This window comes from Pelobates fuscus, chromosome 2 (genome assembly GCF_036172605.1).
Source record: "Pelobates fuscus isolate aPelFus1 chromosome 2, aPelFus1.pri, whole genome shotgun sequence".
NCBI classification, from domain to species: domain Eukaryota; kingdom Metazoa; phylum Chordata; class Amphibia; order Anura; family Pelobatidae; genus Pelobates; species Pelobates fuscus.
Window position 1 is genome coordinate 426,116,106 of NC_086318.1, and position 21,894 is coordinate 426,137,999.

General features: G+C 41.4%; 1 protein-coding gene across 1 annotated transcript in view; it reads left to right on the plus strand.

Annotated features, from left to right (window-relative positions):
* The window catches only part of DNAH14 (dynein axonemal heavy chain 14), a 295,079-nt gene that overhangs the window by 7,925 nt on the left and 265,260 nt on the right, over positions 1 to 21,894 (plus strand). Inside the window, exons 2-10 of the mRNA XM_063441946.1 lie at positions 1,139 to 1,324; positions 3,735 to 3,850; positions 5,190 to 5,329; positions 6,482 to 7,066; positions 10,096 to 10,220; positions 10,378 to 10,545; positions 12,268 to 12,380; positions 15,889 to 15,951; positions 16,863 to 17,001. Of these exons, the coding sequence (XP_063298016.1) occupies positions 1,139 to 1,324; positions 3,735 to 3,850; positions 5,190 to 5,329; positions 6,482 to 7,066; positions 10,096 to 10,220; positions 10,378 to 10,545; positions 12,268 to 12,380; positions 15,889 to 15,951; positions 16,863 to 17,001 (1,635 nt within the window). The remainder of the gene's footprint in view (positions 1 to 1,138; positions 1,325 to 3,734; positions 3,851 to 5,189; positions 5,330 to 6,481; positions 7,067 to 10,095; positions 10,221 to 10,377; positions 10,546 to 12,267; positions 12,381 to 15,888; positions 15,952 to 16,862; positions 17,002 to 21,894) is intronic.

Below are 21,894 nucleotides of genomic sequence, written 5' to 3' on the forward strand. Positions count from 1 at the left end.
GATTTCTCACTGTTTCTAGTTTGAATATAAAGGAAATTCCAATTGCATTCTGTCCTTTAGCTCCATTCCTTTATAATTCAATTTTTACTAACAACAAAGATGTTTTCACATTAAAATTTGGGCTTTTGATGCATACTGACGTGAAAAGAAAATTGCTAAAATGGTAAAGCAGTCATTAATAAGTAAGACACTCAAGCTGGGGTTCTTTATCATCTGGATAAACACCTATTAATAATCAGGCCCACGTAAAAATATTTGACTAGCTATAGCCACACTGCTTTCCCCGGTGCAATCCCCTTTTGGGCTGATGCACTCTCTGCAAGGTCCTAGAGCTGACATCACAGTGTAATCTTCCGTTCCTTGCAGATGAAGCACTCAGGAGCCAAATCATTTTTGGATTATCATGGGGTCTATTGTTTACAAGGTCTATGGGAGATTTTGCAAGATCTTGGATCCTCTTGCACATCATGCGAGGAGAAGTCTATCCCTTAGCAGATGTTATGAACAGTAACTGCTGATATATGATTATGTGATCTTGTGGAATCTTCCTAGGAAGTCTGCTCATTGCCAAAAAACCCTAGTCCCATTTTGTCCTACATATATCCGCCTATTGTTTCAAAATTCATTTAAATTCCAACAAAGTCTTTTAGAGTTTTTCATAATGATTCTTTTAAATAGAAAACAGGAACAGCACATACCTTTTCCTGAGAAGATCTACACTGTGGCACCACATGAACCAGGAAGACTACCAATACCTTGAAATACACCAAATGTAGAGAACACATGTCCGGGCGCACACCAAATGTCCAAAATGCAGACTTTATTAGAGTGGAGTTACCATTCCACTCTAATATAGTCTGCATTTTTTACATCATGGGTGTACCAAGACATCTGTTCTCTACAAATGATTGTATTTATGAGAACTTAAAAGTTACAGTGTTCTTTAAAATGGTTTTGATAAGATTGGAACTTTATCACATTAATAAAATTGATTAGAAATACAAAATTCCCAGAGGCCAATTCCATATAAATATATTATCACTTGCTGAAGGCTGCATTTTATAGGAACAGATTTTTATTAAAGTAGCTCATACCGTTTGCGTTGTTGAATATTTTTTGATTGTCTTTTCTGCTGTAGGAACAGAAGAACGTCATGTACATGAGTGAGCACAGCCTACCACCAAACACACAATTGCTCTCCAGACTGTATCTCAAGCCAGAGAATTCTGATGTTCTCCAGATGGTCTCCAAGAAGAATACGATGCCCAAACGAGCTGTCATTGCTAATGAAGACAGTAATGCACCAGTGAGCAATCCTTTTGTGGTAAGAAGTAAAATGAGTGTCATTCTAGATAAAACCATCACTTCTTCAAGTAAACTATAAAGAAAATAGACAGAAAGACAACTTCACTTTAGAAATCTTTTATTTTGTGGATGGCTTGTGAGAGGAAAGTGACCGAAAACTTGAACCTTTTGCTTTTAAAGGAAAAATTTCATTAATTTTTATTACCGTATATCAATATTTTTATTATTATGAGTGTATTTGTATATAATGTTTGTGTTTGATTGCAGGGGTGTGTTTGTATGTAGTGTTGGCTCATACTGGTGTACATTTGTGTGTAGTATTTGTGTTTGAATGAAGTGGTGTGTTTGCATATACCGTACTTAGGGCGTTTGACTGCAGGGATGTTTTTTTTATGTAATGTTTACATTTCATTGCTATGGTGTGTTTGCATGTAATGTTGGTGTTTGATTGCTGGGATGTATGTACAAATACACTGCCACATACATCCATAATTACATAGACACACACAAATATACACACTGACACATACATACACTCAGTTCAACATAGGTACACACACTGACACTTGCACACACTGACATATGCATAGATACACACACTGACACATACACACCGGCACACAAATACACACATATACACATACATACACACACTGACACACAGATACAGACATACACTCAGATCGACAAATATACACACACTGACACATGCACACACACTGACATATGCATAGATAACTGACACATACACACTGACACACAGATACATACATACACACACACACTGACACACAGATACAGACATACACTCAGATCGACAAATATACACACACTGACACATGCACACACACTGACATATGCATAGATAACTGACACATACACACTGACACACAGATACATACATACACACACACACTGACACACAGATACAGACATACACTCAGATCGACAAATATACACACACTGACACATGCATAGATACACACACTGACTCACAGAAACAGACATATACAAACTGACACATACGCAGAACATACATGACATATATTTTATGTTTTTAGCTACCCTCCTGCTAACGTACTTTTTGTGTGCAGGAGGGTGACTTCCTAGAGATCCTGCTGTTGGCTGAGGCTGATGGGAGTGTATGACTGGAGCAGGCTCTATCCTTGTTCTCTTGCCCCCTCCTGTCTGTGCCTCCTCCTCCTTTCTGCCGCTATACGTGGATCTCAATGTTTCTGGAAGGGGAGTCACATGCTCTTACTTCCTCCCAGCTCTGCTGATATTACAGGGGCCCAGTCATACTGTTAAAGGGCTGCTGAGCCTGACCGGGCCCCTGTTCAGAAATACCCATCGGTTGACACTAATCTGAACATAAACTTTTTTAAATCAGTGTGACAATAAAATGGAGCTATCCCTTGCCCCCAGAGACCACCCCATGTGCAGCCACTTTGACATTTAAAAGATTTATATACATTGAATACATGTTTCAGTATTATCAAACTGTACATCAGTGACTAACCCATGCCCTGTGCTCTCATCCAATCATTGTTTTCTAGGTTGGATGTAATTGCTGTTAATAATGTGGATATAGTCTACGTTATCAAGTTGTCTGGACAGGGGAAGGTCCATGGGAGGCTCCATGGTGCCAGGAAGAGCCACTCCAAAATGGTGTGATTAAATATAGAGCACAGCTCAACAAAAGCGTGATGTTTGTGCTGCATAGAGATCCCTTCCAACCTCACACACCATATTCATAAATATATAAATATTATAGGCACCAAATCAACTTTAGCTTAATGAAGCAGTTTTGGTGTATATATCAGGCCCCTGCAGTCTCACTGCTCAATTATCTGCCATTTAGAAGTTAAATGGTTATGCAGCCATAGCCGCACCTTCCCTGGCTCTGACTAACATAACCACCTTGATATAATTGTTTAATTTCCAATCAGATCTTAACTTACTTTAGAAGTTTTTAATCCACTGCTCTGTAAATTGAGCATTAATCACACACACAGGAAGCTCCTGCGAGATCTGGAAAGCTCTTAACAGAGTAGGAGATAAGAAATTCTAAATTAAACAGATTTTGCAATAAAGGAAGTTTAAACATTAAATGTCTAGTTACAGGAAGTGTTCAGGAAGGCTGTGTAAGTCACATGCAGGGAGATATGACTAGGGCTGCATGAACAAAGTGATTTAACTCCTAAATGGCATATAAAGGAGCAGTGAGACTGCAGAGGCATGATCTTTACACCAAAACTGCTTTATTAAGCTAAATTTATTTTGGTGCCTATAGTATTCCTTTAATTTAATTTAATTTCATATATAGATTGTTTTTAAAGTGGTTAAAGCTGGCTTAAAAGGTGAAAATGTGTTTGTGAAGCTTATTGATCTGTTGTAAGATATTTAAGTAACTTTTAGTGTTTTCTTAGACTTTTGTTCCCAGACCTCCACCAGGAAACACAGACAGGATGTATCTCCCAATCCGGACCTCTATCAATACAGAAGACTGGAAGAAAAGAGGGGCTGGAAGATTAAAGGAAGAAATGTATGTTTTTGTTTTTACTTAACCCCTTAAGGACCAAACTTCCTGAAGTATTTATTTTATTTAGGGAAAGTAGCAATTGATATAATATATCAATATATATATTATATAATATCATGACATTGTACTCCTGCATAAATCAATATATTCATCTGTTTTAGAGTGAAAGTTTTATTTGTGAACATACATTTTGGCAATGATAAATTTCAACAAACCTTGAAGTAGCGGGCAGGCTGGACAGTCACATATCTTCTGTTCTGAACAGTGGATTTAATTTAATGATACTTTGAAGGCTTTCACGCTGCTTAAGCAGGTATGCTACCTACTGATCTTACAAAGCAACACTGTGTGCTCAGCTGGCAAACATTTTGGAGACAAACTTGTCCACACAAAGATTTCCTGACGGGGCGGGTTCTATGGCCTCGTTAAGGCCCTTGTGATGGCACTAATGAGAGAGAAGATCTCTCCACTATTAGCCTGCCAGTGTGTAGAAGCCTCTTATCTGCACTGTGTTCCCCATGCCGGTGAGGGGTATCCCGGTATGTATTGCTACTGGGTCACGTTTTCCTGTTAGAGAGAAAGCTCATCGATGTACTCAACATTTTAATATGGCAGATGCCATGCACTCCTAACACCCCAAGACCTGCTCTTCAATACTATGGCCCAGCTTGACCAGCTTTTTGCTGACTTTAGGCAGCCTTCCATGCACCTTACCTTCATGTCCAACTCCCACTCCAACGCAGCTGTTATTCAGACCATTTACTGCAACTCCTCCAAGGTGAGCCCCTTTCTTATACTGGAGACCTCCTCACTCAGGCTGTTGGATCTGGCTTACTTGCGACCAGACAAGTCTCACAAGAAGCCGTCCTTATTGCAAGTCTGTGGCAAGCAGATCATCTGTCCATACCGTGGCGGGAACGGGATCATGTCTCTCTAGAAGGTGGTGGCACAGGGCTGTGTTCTGGCCCCAGTGGGTATCAGCTGATTCTGAGTTGGTGACTGGGAGCATAGCTTAAGCACCTTGCATTAATCCTTATATCTTTTAATACCACTTAGCAAATTAAACCACTGATCATTTTGCATTTATTTAGTTTCATACTACAGTGTTTTCTGGCTCCGATATCTAGCCAAGTGGCTCTCAGACTTTGCAATAATATTGTATTTATGCAAAAAAAACACACAAAATGAGATATTTTCATCAGATATCCTGTTGTTCTGATATGCCAAAGCTTTGCTTGCTCCCATGTGTTTTATTGATTGTCTTGCATAAAAAAAAGAAATCTTTCTGTATGGGAATAATCTATTTTTTTAATATATAACATTCATCTCTCATTCTGTGTAGGAGACATAAAAACAACGTGATCCGTGATATTCACCCCAGGGAGCTGAAGTCAAAAGTAGGAATGAAGGGAATGACAGATACGGCAGATCATTCTCTGCAACCTGCTGAGCTGGACATGAAATGCCCTAAGCATAGTGATGGTAAGTACATGAAATGATCACCAGGACTACCTACACCGTGATCACCATTAAAACAATAGTGCGTTATTCTTGCTGGATGCATCTGTGTATTTGCTGCTATCTTAAATATCTGTGTCATAATCTCAAGTAGAATTAAATAAATAAAGATAAAAAAAACAACTACTACCATGATTGAAGAAATTCTGCATGGTATATCTCATCTACTCAATTCCTAAAAATACATGTTTTAACTCATGTTTGAGTGTTTTTACCACCTCTGCTGGAAGACTATCCCATGTATCTACATTTCTTTTAGGTAGAAAGTCTTAAGTTGTTTCCCTGATTCGCCCCTCCCCCCAGCATTGAAAGGGTTAAAAATACCTTTGTGTACTCACCCGACTCCAGCACCGAGGGACATCCGTCTCGTCCGTCATTCGACTTGGTGGATAATGTGCGTGTGCTTCAATGCTTTCCTATGGGGATTTTACTGACGCTGAATGTTCACGTGCAAAGCGTGAGGACGTCCAGCGCAGGGGCTACCAAAAGTCATTTAGTAACCAGGAAGTCCTTCTAGTGGCTTTCTGATTGACAGCCACTAGAGGCAGTCTTAGTCCTGCAGTGTAATCTAAGGGGAATAGGGACACTATGCCCAAAGTACATCAATGAGGTGAAATGGTCTGGGTGCCTATAGTGTCCCTTTAATGTCCCTCCTTCCAATGTCAGTTTATGTCACTCATTGCGATCTTAATGGCTGAGTTGGCTTGATTAAATCGACTGTGGATCTGGGTTATATCGGGATAATCTGCTAGGGGAATTTATTGTAGAACCTAGGATAAAGATGAATACATTCTAACCAACCGAACCCAGCAAGTTCTTTAGCATAATCATAGTCTTAAATATAGAAAAATGGGGCGGAGTCTGACTGCCAAAACGAACGGTCGCATGTATCTGGAGCTCCCTACAATCATCATAATATCTGATACCCAGACCGGACTTACCGTACCCGGCAACTAACCCCGGATGCCAGATGTCCTGAAACGCCAGATGGGGAAAAAAACTGAGACAAGACATGCCCCGAATAGGCATGAACATCGGAGATTTATGGCGGCAGGCTCATGGCGCCCAAGGGCCCAAAATGGCGTCTATTACTGGGGGACTGCTCAAACCTCTCAGACGATTTCTCCTACGGAACAAAGGAGGGATATGTACTGGCTAAGGTGCCACCTCCGCTGCAGACCCCGGCCACGGGGCAGGACACGGCTCCGGTGACAGCCAAACTCATGAAAGAACTACTGGCGGAGCTACAAAAGAACCTACAGGCAGATATGGCCACAATCCGCCAGGACCTTAAAGGCCTGACGGGCAGAATAGGGGCGCTGGAAACAACTTCGCCCTCCTGTAAGCAGCAGCTCACTACCCTCCAACAAGAGGTTAAAGACCTGCAAATACTAACCTGCTCTTATGAGTGCCGATTTGCCGCCCTCGAAGATTCCCGCCGCCAGAATAATGTAAAGGTTAGAGGGGTCCCTGACAACATACCCGATGCGGAGCTCCCACACGTGGTGAGGAGGTTGCTGTCGGCCCTACTCACACCCAAACTGTCCAGAGCGCTAGAAACGGAAAGCATATTCAGGGTACCTAAATCAGCCCAGGCACCAACCTCAGCCACGAGGGACCTGATTATACAATTTGTCAGAGGTAAAGACAAGGCAGCCTTCCTAAACACACTGCGCGGCAACTCACCTTACGCCTTCGAAGGTATGACATTGTCATTTTACGCAGACCTGAGCGGCAGCACTCTGGCATGGCGCCGGGAAATGCGCCCGATCACCACCCTTTTACAGCAGAACAAACTCACCTATCGATGGCGCCCATCTCGTACCCTCTTAATCCTCCAAGGGAATACAACTCATAACATACGAGACCTCCGAGAGGCCGTGATGACCCTGCAACGACTGGGAATCCTCCATCACTCCCTCAACACAGACGCACCGGAACCATCGCATCAGGCAACTCACGGATGGAACCCGGGAGCTTCAGCAGCGTTTGTACCCAGACAGACCGCCCCGGGCACACAGGACACTGCCAGGGCCTGACTCCCCAAAGGGCTGCTTGTCGCAGGCCAGGTACCTATGCACTCTGGATACCCATTCCACGGAAGGTGACTAGACTCACACTCCCACTCACACATATCCATGCTTGCTACTCACCCTCAGACGGGATAACCGTCCACAACGTTATCCCCCCCCCCCTCGTATCCCTGGCCAAGGGGTTACTTGGGCTAGAAATAAACAAGCCACTTACCAGTGTCCGGCTTCATTCCACCTAAAGGAGACACTAACGGCTGAAATGTCATATTATACATGTCGACTTTTGCATTGGTCCACGACGGCCTTTGATTTAATAGTTTAATTGTTACTATCGTTTACACTGTTTCATATGGCACACAACATCGGTTTCACACACCCCACCTCTCAGCGACAACCAGGGGGCCCGACAACCGAAGGCCATAGCAATAGGACGCTTAGCTCACCCGCAACTTGATATGCCGTACTCGTATAACCAGTATAATACCCCCCCAAAAAGAAAGGAAAGGGAAATATACAACAATTACTACCCGCATTCTTCCACTCACCAGAGTACCCAGCGCAATAGCGCACACACAATGGGCTGACACACAGAACACATAGACACACCACAAAGTCACCCAGCTACACAGCATCCATACAGCATTTATGCTACAAACAAAAGACTCCATTGACCTACGGAGAGCTCACAAGTAACCCAAACAATAATACAAATGTATCCTCAACGTAGACAACTCATTGACATAGCTGTAGAAAACTTAGGAAACGTCCTTATTAAGCGTGTCTTTAACCAAGCTATACTTTAACAATGTCAGTATGTTTAATTCAGACATATTTAGGACCTGCGTTGCCTCATAGATGACATGACAGATAATATAGTATGTATTTACCAGTAAAACGCAGCAGTTTTGTGTGATTGACAGATGCCTCTACGTGTTTGCTCTACTAAAATTAAAATGTGCCTGACTAATAATTGTCACAACCTGCAATGCTGTAATATTGAAGTGATATATACCTTGTCACCGCTGTTGTGGCGTATCAAGGCTGTTTGTCAATTTCTGTGCACATCAAAAATAAAGAATAAAAAAATAAAATAACCCCCATGCTAAGTCCGAATCACAGAGGCCCGGAACATATCTCTGACCCGCTGAACCGCGGGAAACACCATCACACGCCGGATGCCTGGCACTCAGCCACAAACAAGCTTCGGACGCCTCAGGCGCCTAGGACTCACAAGGTCAGCGAGCGGCTCCCAGAAGGGATCGGATGAGCCCAGGCAAGGGCTCAGGGTCCACCAGGCACACCCTGTCAAAGCGGGACTCCCCCACCATGCCTCTATACACAAGAACTGCTCCCCGCATACATGCCGAACGTAATGTACTAACCATTGAACTACCATAATCTCTCCCCTCTGGGGTATTTTTAGCCATGAATGCTCTCTCCCTCCTCAAAGCATTGCTCTATGCCTCTATAGTTTAGCATGTCCCCTACCAAAGGGCCAATATTACACATATTGATTAGCGTTTGATTTCCTTTATTAATATTTTTGTAAGCCTGTTTCACAGCCTGATCCTTCTAAGTTGACAAGCAGATATCTTATTTAGCTTGACCATACCCGCTGTGGAACGAGCAGCAACTACACTCTTATGCTATCCATGTTATCTTTGAGCTTGCTTAATCTTCTAAGACAACTTAGCTAATATTAGGTCAGAGATAACCCGGTAGCATGCACGTCTTAAGCTCACTCGACGTGAACTATATATAGTACTTTAAATTACCAAACGTGAAGTCATTGCATCTTGGTTTATCTAATGTAATTTCATGGAATTACTAGAGAGCAAGGCGATAGCAATCGAACCACTTTTCTTAATCTTACCTACATAGTCAGCCAATATGACTGACAGTTAATCCACAATACTCGACTGAACAAGATGTTAAAGTTAACCAACACATAAAAATAAAAATTAGGCACTGTCTAGCAGGAAATGTACTTAACGCTGTATGAACCCTAACCTGTGTACCACTATTGCATTTCTCCTCTCTTTGTTCTGTACCCCACTGCACATGCCTTAATAAAAGAAAGATTGACAAAAAAAAAAAAAAAAAAAGATATATATAGAAAAATAACCAAAAAAAATAGCTACACAACAGCTAAAGAAACAAAGTTTGAGAATTAAACTGACGGACATATTGAAAAGTGGTCTTATTATAGGAATGGGATTAATGTTAATTTCTGAGATAATATTAATTAAAAGAGATGTGATACATCTAATGTCTAAATAAAAGGACAGAGAATACAAGATCTCATGTCATTAATGTCCATTTATCGGGCATTCGTTATCTTTTCATCCAGGATTGATACCACTTTCTTATTTTAAAGCTTTCCTTGTGGCGGGAGTGATACTAGCTCACACATGTCGCCTTCTGATCAGATACAGTCTGTTATGTTTGATTCTAATCTTTGTGAAGTCTAAGAATTAGCAAGGATGACTTACCTTGCCACCCCAGATGTTTGTGCTAAGGTTAGTCGTTGCCTCCCAAAAAGATACGGCATATATAGGTGTGAGTCAGCACTCCACATGTAATGATCTTAGAAGATTGTTGGACATTTCCATTAGTGATGGTATGTATTCTAGTTTTCCATACAGAAGCCTCTAACACCATAACTACCTTGTATAATTTGTGTATAATATTTTGTAGAGCCTGATGACAGCGTCATAACACTTATTATCAGGATGAGAGACAAACTTGGATGGAAAACCGAGTTACACAACAAGATAGTGGAGCACCGTACCATGACCGATAAATATACAGGTCTACTAGAGGTACGTTTCTTTATGGGACCCCAGGATTTAATAACGGATTATATGTCACCATTTATACTGATATCTTACCTACACGCATTCAGATATATAAATGTTTATTATTGTTTATTGTACGATGTCATTTTTTTTATATATATAATGTTTTTCAACTCTGTAGGCAAAAAAACCTGTACTAGAGGACAGGGGGGACTTTGTGTACTGTCTTCCGAGAGACTCTATCAGTCCTACAGCTCGATACAATGTTTACGATCTTCAAGTTGTACCTGCAGCGAGAGCCCTTCGTTCTGAAATGTACTGGACTGTTAGTGCATCGCAAGTCTGCAAGGTAATATATAGAAACTTCAAAACCTTAGGATAAAAGAGAAATTCATGCAACTTTTTCAATTTTTTTGTTCACTTGTAGCATGTTTCTCAACATGCATTCAGTACCAATTGATTTAAATGCAGTCTTTGTCATAATTTGGTTTGTAACATAAACGTATATAGCAAAAATATATCAAAACGTTTTGCCTATGAGGTTTTTCAAGACGCTGGACATCCTCATGCAAAAGGTGAGGACGTCGAGCGTCATTTCACAGAATAAAACTCTGTGTAAATGAAAAAGCACAAGTGGCATCCTTAACACTGCAAGCTTTCTTTAACCCCTTAAATCTGCAGTGGTTTACATTACAGGGGTAGGGGGACAGGGACATTGCACCCAGACCACTTCAATCAGGTGAAGTGGTCTGTGTGCCTACAGTGCCCTTTTAAGCAATTAACGACGTATAGCTTACTGGTGGCTGGCAGTTGGATGTACATGTTCCAACTTAGTGCAATACACTAAAAATAGCACAAACACTCACAGGGATTTTAATATTATGTTCACTTATCCAAAGGCGTAACTAGAAACCACGGGCCCCCGTGCGAAAATTGCCCTGCACACACGTACATATAGACACATACATACAAACACACACATACATACAGACAAATAGACATACAAACTCACAGACTGACATACACACACACATATACAGACAGACAGACAAACACACATACATACAGACATACTCACATATACAGACACACAGACATACATACATACACACACACATACAGAGAAACATTCATACAGACACACAGACCTTTCCATGGGGTCCAGTGGCTCAGTCCTCTCCTTCCTCCCGCGCAGCTCCCTGTGGTTGCTGGGAGGAAGTGACCGGGGCAGTCACTTCCTCCCAGCGTCTGACATCATCAAAGGGGGCCCGGTCACGCTGTTAAAGATCTGACCAGGCCCCCTGGAAATGCAAAGCTATAAACCCCGTGGGCCGGGGCTTTACTTAGCCGGCGGGACCCGCGGTCGCAGGGGTCGGCAGAGCAGCTGGACCCCCTGGAGTGATGTGCCTGGTCGCAGCTGTGACCCCTGCGACCACGATAGTTCCGCCACTGCACTTATCTCTGTATTTAATAACTATGTATTTGTGAGGTGTGAAAAATATAAAATATATAGAAAGCCTCACCTCTTCATCCTGCAACTGGGCGCATCCATCTTAGATCCCTGTCAATCATTGATATAAAATCTTTCCTGGATAAGCAGAAGATTCAATATCCAAAAAATCTTAATTCTTATGCTTAAATCAATCCTCCTCATAAATCGATACACTTACGAAAGAGTTTACTCATCCTCTACACTTAATATGTAAGAGTTTGTGAGGTCTAAATGTGTTATTATCCTCATTTGCATTGTGTGCCGGGCTGTGCCTGGACTGAACTATGCTGTGATGTCAATTACTAAATCTTTAATTTACATTTAAAGGAAAAATTCACATTCACGTGGAAAAAGGTTTAACTGACGTTCTAGGTAATTTTCAGTGATTAATTCCGTGGCGTAATTTCCATAAACGACTCCCATTTAATAAGTGCAGTTCTAACTCATGTTGAATATGTATATAGGTGGGAGGGGAAAACACACACAGTGTGAAGGTTTGAAGAGCAAGCAATTTTCTAATATTAAAAGATTTTTATAATCCAGAAAGTTACATTATACTCACATTTTTTTTCCACCTAGATATGTATGGTGTCAGGAGCAGAGATTATGGACATTGTGCCTCTCACCGAGTGGCTTCATGAAAGGGCGAATTACTACGTAATCAAGGACTTAACGATATTTTCACAGTTCAGGTAAGAGGATTATAAAGTTTAATTTCACGTGTACTGAGTTTTTTGTTACAGGCGAGGCTGGGTTTTTCAAGAAATTCTTCTTGAAAATTACTACCTGGCCAAGTTCTCAGATCTCGCATACATGGTCAGAAAACGTCTGGGGGGAAAAATAAGCCAAAGACAAGACACATAGAAACATAGAATGTGACGGCAGATTAGAGCCATTCGGCCCATCTAGCCTGCCCAATTTTATTTTTTTTTTTTTTTTTTTTTGTAAATCTGTTTATTGTGGTATAACACGTACGATAGATCGGCTCGCAGGCCGGAAACAAAGGGGTACATTGTTTTAAAGGTTAACAGGATAAACATTAAAGTATGCGTTTCATCAGAATACAAATATGCGCATCATGTCTAGTCACATTCCAAGCCTGCCCAATTTTAGATGTACATCTGATTAGATCTCGTTCAGCTAGAGAATAGGATAGGCTCTGTATTTTTGATGTTTTAATCAAGTTGTATGCTAATATCATTGATTGTATTATTACTCATAATAACAACAATATAGCTCCAACATATTCTACAGCACTGTACAATGGGGAATAAACACAACAAGCGACAAACAGGTTAAGGGGGATCGTTTTTGTTGCTGGGGAGTGACACTGGGGTTGGAGAGGTATCAGTGCATAAACCTGAAGTTGGTATAAGCTTGAGTGTGGCCGGAGTGTGCTGGAAGTTTGAGCTTGTGTCCGAGTGCACTAGAAGTTTGAGTTTATGCCTGAGTGTACTAGAAGTGGAAGCTCCCCCTTCCTTCCGATGTATCTTCCGTAGAACGCTATGAAGACGCAATATGATGTCACGCTACCATGGAAAAACAGTAGATTGGTACTGGTGGAGTACATCAATGTGGTCCATTAAGAGCACTGGTGCCCAAAAGGTAGATCCCCTGATGTTGTAGAACTACATCTCCCATGATGTTTTGCATGTCTTTGGAGTGCTTCTAGCATGATAAACATCATTGGGGCTGTAGTTTTAGAACATCTGGGGATCTACCTTTTGGACACCCCTGATTTAGAAAATATATATACAAAGAAATAGGAGAGCAGTTCTGTCCCTATATACTATATAGGGACAGAACTGCTCTCCTATTTCTTTGTACTCATTTACTTAGGGTTATCCCCTCATCTGTCCCTCAGATTTATCTCACACTTTTATAGGGCCTACCCCTCTAATTAGAAAATATATATATGCCCTCAACCTGATGACTATGCGAAGCCCCAGAGCTTGCATTATTGGCTGTAACCCCTGATGGCATTCTACATTTCATCCCCTTGATGTTGGCCTGGAGGGCAGCTGGGGTATTGTCAGACTCTTCCCTGGCTCAGTCACCCCCTGCCGAAACACTGCTTGACATAATCTCACATATTGCCACAACAAGGTGCAATATTACACTAAACTATAGCAGTACACTAAGCTGTAATGAAACAAAAAGCTGTAATAATAGAATAAGCTGTGATGATACTCCCACGGCTGATCGCGTGCTCCCGTAGGCCGTCCACTTCCCTTTCCCTCCTGCTCTCAGTGCCAGAGGAGTGTCTGGTCTGCTTGAGCAGAGAAGAGCTGGGTTGGAACTGGAAGACGGTTGGCTCATCTTAAGGTAGGGGAAGAGGGGCTTGGGGGACCTTCCACTGTAGTGTGTTAAATTGGGGAGGCTGGAAGAAAGGAGATTTCATCTAAGGCAAAGAAAAGGTTTTTTTACAGTAAGAGCAATAAGGATATGGAATTCTCTGCCTGAAGAGGTGGTTTTGTCAGAGTCCATACAGATGTTTAAACTGCAATTGGATAAATACTTACAAAAACATAACATACAGGGATATCATTTCTAATTAGTGGGGTAATAGCTGCTTATTCCAAGGAGACATCTGACTGCTATTTTGGGATCAAGAAGGAATTTTTTCCTAGTTTGTGGCAAAATTGGAAGCGCTTCAGACTGGGTTTTTTGCCTTCTTTTGGATCAACAGCAAAAACATACATGAGGAAGGCTGAACTTGATGGACGCAAGTCTCTTTTCAGCTATGTAACTATGTAACTGTGTATTAGTTTGAGTAAGAGCAGAGTATTAAATTGGTGGAGGGAGTGGACAGTGTATTAATTTGGGGGGGCAAAATATTATTTGGGGGATGGGGCAATGTATTTATTTGGGGGAGGGAGTGGGGCAGTGTATTAGAGTGGTGGAAGGGAGGGCAGTGTGTTAAATTGGGGAGAGGGCAATGTATTTTGGATGAGAGAGGGAGGGCAGTGTATTAGTGTGGTGGATGGGGGCAGTGTGTTAAATTGGGGGGAGGGCAGTATATTAAATCAGGGGAGGGAGGGCAGTGTATTAAATTAGAGTGGAGGGAGGAGGGGCAGTGTATTAGATTAAGTGGCAATGTATTAGAATAAGTGGAGGGGGCAGTGTATTAGAGTGGAGGGAGAGAGGACAGTGCATTGAATTTGGGGCAATGTATTGAATTTGGTGGCAGTGTATTGAATTTGGTGGCAGTGTATTGGATTTGTGGGCAGTGTATTAGAATGGGGGGAGTGGGCAGTGTATTAGAATGGGGGGAGTGGGCAGTGTATTAGAATGGGGGGAAAGGGGCAGTGTATTAGAATGGGGGAAAGGGGCAGTGTATTAGAATGGGGTCAGTGTATTAGAATGGGGGAAAGGGGAAGTGTATTAGAATGGGGGAGTGGGCAGTGTATTAGAATGGGGGAAAGGGGCAGTGTATTAGAATGGGGGAAAGGGGCAGTGTATTAGATTTGGCCTGCATGGAGGCGTTGAACGCTCCCCATGGAGATGCTGATTGGCTGCACAGCTTTTTCCACACATGCACAATAGCCTCCCAATGATTTCCTATGGGAAAGCATTGGATTGGCAGAGATCATCAAATTTGATGATCTCAGCCAAAGTAAAGAACACACTCATAGGACTTCAAAATCAACAAGATAACGTCATTTGTTTTTTACAGCTGTGCAACGGTATACATTCACCACTTCAGTCCCATTACCAAACTTTTCTTAATATGTGAATATGGTAGTTGGACGGAAACATTGGTTATATGCAAATGCAAGTCTCCTTAAAACAAATTTGTTCTTTTTGTTTACTTTTTTTACACTGTACATTTCTAAATAAACCTATGTTTCTATGAAAACTGAAGTTTTTGTTTTTTTGCGGCCAACATAAATGTAAACCTTGTTTATTTGGCCCGTGTTAGCCTTTGAGTTTGACATGCTTTCAGTAAGCTGTAGTAATATAATAAACCGCAACAATGCAATAAACTGTAGTAACATGTAATAATACAATAACCTGTAATAATAATATATTACCGTCTCCTTATAGTATTATTACAGCTCATTGTATAATTGCATATTTTCCTGGTGATGTAGTTGCTGTCTGCGGAGAAATGAAACTCTGTGATTTCTGAAATCATACATTATCTTTTGAACAGAGATTGATTCTTCAAATTGAATAACAATTGTCTTCTCTGCCTAGGCTGAGGAAGGCTTTTGCAGTCTGGAAAATGAATGTTCGCCGAGCTAAGACAGATCACAGCAGGTATGTTATGGTACCTGCATCCATTACCAGTTGCCAGGTATTCGGTGTTGATTATTATTTTGTAAATGAAGGGACAGCTTTACTTTCCGCCTATTGTTTCTGAAGCTGAACCTGAGGTATTCCCGTACCGTACTCATTGGATGTTTATTGTACAGCACAGAGATAACATAGGTGGGGAATGGTACAGAATAAGCCACATTTGACGCGTTTCGCCACACGAAGGCGCGCTAAAAGGGACATCCCAATTCAGCTTGCTGGACTGCTTCATGGATTAATTGCAAGTGCCTGCAGGTTTATTTTATAAAAGTGATGATATCAAGAAAAATCTAAATTTTTTATAAATCCCCTTAGTAACACTTCCTGTCAAGCAGACATCGGGGACACTTGCACATACCTCATGCTGAGTCCAGTGTCAGATCTGTGTTTTTATTATCTAACAACGAAATACCACTCTATAGTGCAGTCATTGTGCCAATCCAACATATTGCAATCACGGAGCATCAATCAATGTGCCAACCCAACCCATTTGAAGCAGAGAGTGCCAATCCCTGTGCCTTCCCAATGCGTTTCATTTCTGAAATGTCAAACTAAATGCTGGCTCAAGGCATTCAGAGTTTGAGTATTTGAGAATGTTTTTTCTCCTTACATTTGTCTGAATTCCTGAGTGACGTATGCAGTGTTCATATCTTACCGTTTCATTTCTTGTTCCTTTCCATGCAGTTTTAGAATATAGTCAATACTATAGGTTTGGAGGATCTGTCATGTCATGTAGCAATTATGTTCTTGCTATTCATATTGTTGTGATCTCTCTTAGTATAAGGAAGGTTTCAGTTTATTGTGCAACACACTTACTTACATGCGGTATCCTGACTCCGTTTGTCCCGGTATCATTGTGTGCTTTCTCCTTCCAGGACGATGATGTTAAAACAGTTATATTTTGCTGATGAGTTGTTCCTGGGATGCCTGCTGTATATCCAGTCTGTGCGCGAGGATGCTGTGACTGTAGACCTTGGTGGTGTGTGTGGCGAGACAGCTATTGTATTAATTAAGGTGAGCATCGTATTCTGACACATCGAGAACATTTTGTAACTTCTGGATAACACTATTATCTGGGCCCCTCCTTTCATTCCATACACACTTCAGGGATGTCTGGTGGGGTATGTTCCAAACCATATTTATCTTTAAGGCAGAGAGATGAATGTGGGGGTTCAGGTCCCCATTTGGCCGTGCAATACTATGTATGTACTACAGCCGACATGGGCAAATGGCGCCATATCTCTCCTTCCTGTATTACAGGTCACACCAAAAAACAGCTGGGAAGAAAGCGCCCTTAGTACAGCTCTCTGGTTCCCCTGTTACTCCACCAGGGATAATTACTTTTGGAGTGAACAACTTCCAGGGTCCTGAATAGTAGGCCACGATCAGGAAGTTAAGGACTGGAAAGAGTGTAGACGTTACTCCTGCCTGCCACATTTTATCACATTCTATCAACCCAGACCCTTTTAGATAACCACATAAATATAACAACCCCCAGTCAGCACCCATACCCCACCTAACACAGCAGAAGCAATGACTCCGGGCTATGAAACAACTCTTGTTCCTATGAATGCAGTTTATTTAATTGATTATAATTGTAGGCTAATAAACATGCTGTGTAACATCGTATTCAAATTGTAAAATAAATTGATTTTTTTTAATGTTAAAATAAACATCTGCTTTGGAGTTCTGTTGTATTTGGTGAAGCTGAGTCTCGGCAGTGTTTAACCCCTTAAGGACCAGACTTCTGGAATAAAAGGGAATCATGACGTGTCACACACGTCATGTGTCCTTAAGGGGTTAAATATATTCCATAGCAGTCTAACGGTGTGCAGTAATTTTCACTGTGTGGGTATCACAGGGTTTATGACATGCTCCTATTTTACCTGTACATGGTTTAGGATAGGATGCATAGGAACAGATTATAAAAGCCTATTGTGCCGACAATTATGATGGGCCTAATTACAGAATCTTATCGACAGAAAACACTAAGACAGTCATAGCTCCCATGTGTCATGTATCTGATGGAGGTGGTTCTGGAGGGCTAATCTCTCACTTTTATCTTTCAACCAAACCCATATCCCCTAACAGCAGCATTCAGTGAAGCAGGGTGTCCGTGGGCAGCTTAAAAGGGTGGGCCACCGCTGCAAATCACATAACTGTCACCGCCTCATCCAAAAAGTGTGTGGGACTAGAATTGGAAGGTCAGCCGGGGGTGAATGCATGTCATCGTCATGCGGGCCGGCCAACTAATTAAGAATACCATGCAGACAGTGCCGTGAGCATGGCACAAATGCCTTGAATGATGTGCTCACACTATGCTTTCTGGGGACTGCCCCCCACTTGTCCACTCTTCTCCACACCTGCTCACTAGCAGGCGAATCTCCTGGTATGCAGTCTGAGACAACAAAAAGGTTGATGTAGTGAATGTAGATGAAAAAGGACATGCCACAGTGTGAGAGAGACCAAAGCAGCAACAGCATTCGCACAGTGTGCAAACTCAGCTTTACCTTAACTGATCTCATTGCCAGCCAGGCCACACGCGTTTTGTTTCTCTACATCCCTCTTTAGTTTCCATACTTTATTCCCTTTGCCCAAAGCAAGAGCATGTGAAGAGTAGTAAAAGATGGAATCAATGGGCCTATTCCATCAGTCCCTACAGCCTACGTTAATCCGGGCCTGAGGGTGTGTTTAGTAATTCTCCTGATATAATGCATGTTGAGAGCAAAAAACATTATTTTTAAAGTTGCTTTATGGTAATTTTTTCGATTTTTAAAAGGCAATGAAAGAAATGTTAATTAACTACTGAATTTGCAACAGCAAATCAAGCCAAATACACTTGATTAGGACAATGAAGATGATTTAGGACAAATTCACTTTCTTTTCTATTGTCAGGAATTGGTAAGACCCAACACACTAGTATAGGATGACTTCCTACCAGGTAAATATAAAAGAAGGCAAATTACTGGTTCTTACATTAGCCAGATTATTAGAAAGTTCTTCACGAGAAGTGCAAACGTAGTTAGAAATAAGCCGAGGTCAGCAAATCCACAAAGACATGAATCCAGAGTGCAAGCCGAGGCAGGGTTTTGGAGGACTGGATAACAAAGAAATTAAGCTGAGTCAAAACTAGTAAATAAACACAAAAAAAAAACAAGTTGCTTTCGAGTACCAGAGACCATGAAAGGGCAACCATGCTTGGGAGAGGTAAGAATTTATAGGCAAAATGATTGACCTCGTCAGTCGTGTAAGTTTCAGGACAGGTGTGCATTTGCCCAAAATTGATGCAGGAGAAAGTAAGGGCGCAAAAAGACAAACGGTGATAGCATCAATAAATGGCGCGGGTTTGTATGATTCATGGTCTCTTTAACTTAGGGAAGAATGCGTCAATAGATGCCCTGCAAGACATCACACACAACTAACAGGTATCGTGGCAGCTATAGTACAAATTGGACAAAACGAATCTCAGCAAAATGTCACATTTTAGGTTGAAATAGCTGACATAGAGGAATAGCTGGGTTCAAGCATTTATTCAATTCAACTATTTTGACCTAAAGTTCTAGTGTCAAATTCTCCACATTTCCCAATTTAGTGAACTCCTGTCTGAGCTGTAAGAAATTTCCCTCAGAATGACTGCGTTCTACTCAAACTGGGTAGTTATTTGGAATTCCATAACTAGACACTAAATATTGAAATAAGTCCTTGGCTTCGATGGAATGTTATCCGAGTACTTAAACCTATTTCTAAAAAACACAGATCTCAGTTTTGAGCGAAATCCAGCATTATATTTGGCCTCATTGGCCTTGATTTAATATTTTTAGATAATCTGTTCCAAATGTATCTTATATAAACAATATAAATATATCAAAAAATATTAAAATATTTTTCAAAATAGTATATCATTTTAAAAGTTTCTCCAGATATATTAAAGGGACACAACTTTAGCTTAATGAGGTTGTTCAGGTGAGAACTATAGCTCCCTGCAGCCTTTCTCATGTAAACACTGTATTTTCTGAGAAAATACAGTGTTTACATTGACAGCTAGGAACACCTCCAGTTGCAGTCACTCAGAGTAAACCAGAGGGACTTCGGAGTTGAAGGAGGCATAATATGCCTCCATCCACTCAGATCTGCTGTCAGCAGAGCACAGGGCAGCACTGTGCACAGCATCCTGTGATTCAGTATCTCCTCCCTCTGCATGCAGACACTGAACTTTCCTCATAGAAATTCATTGATTCAATTCATCTCTATGAGGAGATGCTGATTGGCCAGAGCTGTGTTTGAATCATGCTGGCTCTGCCCCTGATCTGCCTCTTTATCAGTCTCAGCCAATCCTATGGGGAAGCACTGTGATTGGATCAGGCTATCAGATGTCTCAGCATGCAGATTTACAGCTTCTGGCTTGAATACAGTAAGATTTTTACTATATTTATGGAGGCATGAGGGGCCCAGGGGGTCTAGATGGTCGTGTTAACACTATAGGGTTAGGAATACATGTAGTTGGACTGGTGACTATAGTGTCCCTTTAAATCATTTGGAAAGCTTACAAAAAAAAAGTGTCCAAAAGTTGTGGCCCTAAAACTGAAACACACCAAAAGTAGAATTTAATTTTTTCAACTCAAATTGGTATTATTAAATAATGTAAAAATCCCTTTCAAAGCCTGGTGCAACTGAAATTAAACGGCCACAAGATTCCATAACAGAGCTCCACAGCAATAATACTCCCAGTATTGTGTCTGAGCGTATAACAGAGCTCCACAGCAATAATACTCCCAGTAATGTGTCTGAGTGTTTAACAGAGCTCGGCAGCAATAATACTCCCAGTAATGTGTCTGAGTGTATAACAGAGCTCCACAGCAATAATACTCCCAGTAAGGTGTCTGTGTGTATAACAGAGCTCCACAGCAATAATACTCCCAGTAATGTGTCTGAGTGTATAACAGAGCTCCACAGAAAAAATACTCCCAGTAATGTGTCTGAGTGTATAACAGAGCTCCACAGCAATAATACTCCCAGTAATGTGTCTGAGTGTATAACAGAGCTCCACAGCAATAATACTCCCAGTAATGTGTCTGAGTGTATAACAGAGCTCCACAGCAATAATACTCCCAGTAATGTGTCTGGGTGTATAACAGAGCTCCACAGCAACAATACTCCCAGTAATGTGTCTGAGTGTATAACAGAGCTCCACAGCAATAATACTCCCAGTAATGTGTCTGAGTGTATAACAGAGCTCCACAGCAATAATACTCCCAGTAATGTGTCTGTGTGTATAACAGAGCTCCACAGCAATAATACTCCCAGTAATGTGTCTGAGTGTATAACAGAGCTCCACAGCAATAATACTCCCAGTAATGTGTCTGAGTGTATAACAGAGCTCCACAGCAATAATACTCCCAGTAATGTGTCTGGGTGTATAACAGAGCTCCACAGCAACAATACTCCCAGTAATGTGTCTGAGTGTATAACAGAGCTCCACAGCAATAATACTCCCAGTAATGTGTCTGAGTGTATAACAGAGCTCCACAGCAATAATACTCCCAGTAATGTGTCTGTGTGTATAACAGAGCTCCACAGCAATAATACTCCCAGTAATGTGTCTGAGTGTATAACAGAGCTCCACAGCAATAATACTCCCAGTAATGTGTCTGAGTGTATAACAGAGCTCCACAGAAAAAATACTCCCAGTAATGTGTCTGGGTGTATAACAGAGCTCCACAGCAATAATACTCCCAGTAATGTGTCTGAGTGTATAACAGAGCTCCACAACAATAATACTCCCAGTAATGTGTCTGAGTGTATAACAGAGCTCCACAGCAATAATACTCCCAGTAATGTGTCTGAGTGTATAACAGAGCTCCACAGCAATAATACTCCCAGTAATGTGTGTGAGTGTATAACAGAGTT